The sequence below is a fragment of the Babylonia areolata genome, chromosome 1 (assembly GCF_041734735.1).
Source record: "Babylonia areolata isolate BAREFJ2019XMU chromosome 1, ASM4173473v1, whole genome shotgun sequence".
Classification (NCBI taxonomy): Eukaryota; Metazoa; Mollusca; class Gastropoda; order Neogastropoda; family Buccinidae; genus Babylonia; species Babylonia areolata.
In genome coordinates this window covers 66,546,809-66,549,308 of record NC_134876.1, presented here as the reverse complement: position 1 = coordinate 66,549,308, position 2,500 = coordinate 66,546,809, and the positions used below count along the sequence as shown (strand labels likewise).

The 2,500-nt window shown below is 45.0% G+C and overlaps 1 protein-coding gene across 1 annotated transcript in view; it reads left to right on the top strand.

Moving 5' to 3' along the window:
* Positions 1–2,500, top strand: part of LOC143285942 (uncharacterized) — a 37,796-nt gene that overhangs the window by 2,955 nt on the left and 32,341 nt on the right. Inside the window, exon 2 of the mRNA XM_076593396.1 lies at positions 1,242–1,390. Coding sequence (XP_076449511.1) covers positions 1,242–1,390 — 149 coding nt within the window. The remainder of the gene's footprint in view (positions 1–1,241; positions 1,391–2,500) is intronic.

Below are 2,500 nucleotides of genomic sequence, written 5' to 3'. Positions count from 1 at the left end.
TTTGCCATGGCAGAGTGGGCATGCAGGATCATCTGCTTTCCCCCATTTCACCAAGTTTGTATTAAAGGGAAGGTCGTACACAGCTCTGAGGATGAAGCTGATCCTCAGAGTCAGAGGGGCCACGTTCCACATATCGCTTCAGCTGAGGCTCCTTTGGAGTGCATTTTCCTATGTTGTCCACTGCCCCTGCTGGCCTTGCTGGACTGCCTTCTTGACTCTTTTATCATTCTCTTTCTTCTTGATCTCCTGTATGATCATGTCTCTTTTTGCTTTTCCCATTGCCTTGGACCACCATTCCATCTTTGTTGATCCCAGGCCCTGTCTGTTGGTGTGGGTGTGTCCTATTATTTCCATCGTCTTAAGGCTTTCTTTCGCTGCACTGTCTGCCTCCCTGACTTTACATTTTCTGCCAGTCTTCAGCTCGGGTTGGTTGGATCTCACAATACTGTCATGCTGAGAAGTCTTGCCTTCCCTACCTTGTATTCTTCGACAAGGGACTTCAGAGGTAGCCTCAGCTTTGCTTGGCGACAGTAGAGTGCCAAGTCAGTGAGACCAGGTTCTGTGGTTTGCTATGTGGTATGATATGATAATTATCGTATGGGAAAATGTTATACTGTATGGTATGGTGTGGTATGTAAAGCTGACGGGGTGCGGTGGTCAGATAGTCAGAGCGCTGGATTCTCATCCGAGTGTCCAGAGTTCGATCCCCGTTGCATTGTGGTGGGTGAAGGGGGGAGACTTTTCCCATCTCCCACGTCAACAGATGTGTAGACCTGCTCGTGCCTGAACCCCTTTCGTAACCATAACCAGGAAGCACACCCCCGAAAACGGAGTATGGCTGCCTAAAATGCAGGGTAAATAAACAGAACGGTCATACACGTAAAATGCTACATGTTTGTGTGAGTGAGTGAGTGAGCGGTGAGTGTGTGTGTGTGTGTGTGTGTGTGTGTGTGTGTGTGTGTGTGTGTGTGTGTGTGTGACTGAAGCCTGATTGAATGACACAGGACGGGAAACAAATGATGTGCGCTCAGTCAATGACAGCTGTTAGTCGGCTCTACCTAGGAAGACAGCCTGTTGTGCAAATAGACTCCGTGTTTATTAAGCGCTTAGAGTCTGGTCTCTGACCGTAGACAGTCGCTTTATATGTATTCATGTCACCACTACCATGATGTACATACTGTGCATGGAAAAAGCGGTCACGCACAGCACGTATTTTAGTGATGAGTGACCCCCTGTTTCAGCACGTGCCACAGCCGCAGTGGTGGGTGGAGACAAGTGCCGCTATGGACCCACCTTCTGGTGCAGCTCCATCCAGGCTGCCAGCTCGTGCAACGCGTTCACGCACTGCCTGCAAACCGTCTGGGAACGACAGCTGATTGACGTGCAGCAGGTCTTGTGTCGCGTTGTTGCAACGTATATCTACTGTATTGTATCGCATTGCATCGTGTCTTGTTTATTGTTGTATCGCTTTGCTTCGTGTGGTATCATGTTCTGTATTATAGCATCGCATTGAATAGGAACATGTCGTGAATCTGTTGAATTGTATTGTATTGTTGTATTGTATTGTATTATATCGCACAGCATCACACCGTGTCTTATTTATTGTATCGCATCGCATCGTATGGTATTATGTTATATCGACTCGCGCCGAAACGAATAGGATCATGTAGGCCCATTGGTATCTGTTGAACTGTATTGTATTGTATTGTATTGTGTTGTGTTATATATATATATATATATATATATATATATATATATATATATATATATATATATATATATATGTGTGTGTGTGTGTGTGTGTGTGTGTGTGTGTGTGTGTGTGTGTGTGTTATAACACATTGAAAAGGATGTTATCATTATCTATTGTACCGAATTGCACTGAATCGTAACGTGTTACGGTATTGTGTTTGTCATGTTGTATCATTTGTGTTCTCTTGCATCATGTTGGGGTGGGTTGTATTGAGTGCACTGTGAAGAAAGAAAACACACAGACAACATTGCACAGAGAAGCCTCACTGAAGGAAGGGGGGCTGAAATAAACTCAGTCTGATTCAGTCGTGACTGAATGATTATTTACTTGGCTGGGGATTGGGGTGGGGGGGGAGGGCGGCTTAGAAGGTGGTGTCCTGTGTATGTTCAATCAGAACAGGCACTATTGAGCACCACCGAAGTCTCCTCTCATCTGTGGCCTGTTGGTGACCTCAGTTTATTAAACTCTGTGGACTGCTGGCACTGAGACTTCATCAGAAGAGTCTGACTGTGGCTGTACCTGGGGGAAATGGGATGACTCCAATAGGAAAAAAAAACAGGCTTCAAGAAAGAACGATGCCGCAAAAGATCACAATGTCGCCTTCAAAATCATTACTGACAAAATGTTGAATGATAGAGTTCGTTCCTTGTTCATTTTACCGGACTTCAACGGACATACGTTCCAAAAGACTGTTTTGGAGAGATCAAAAAACAACAAAAAACGAGGAGTGTCTGATTTCAAAATCTA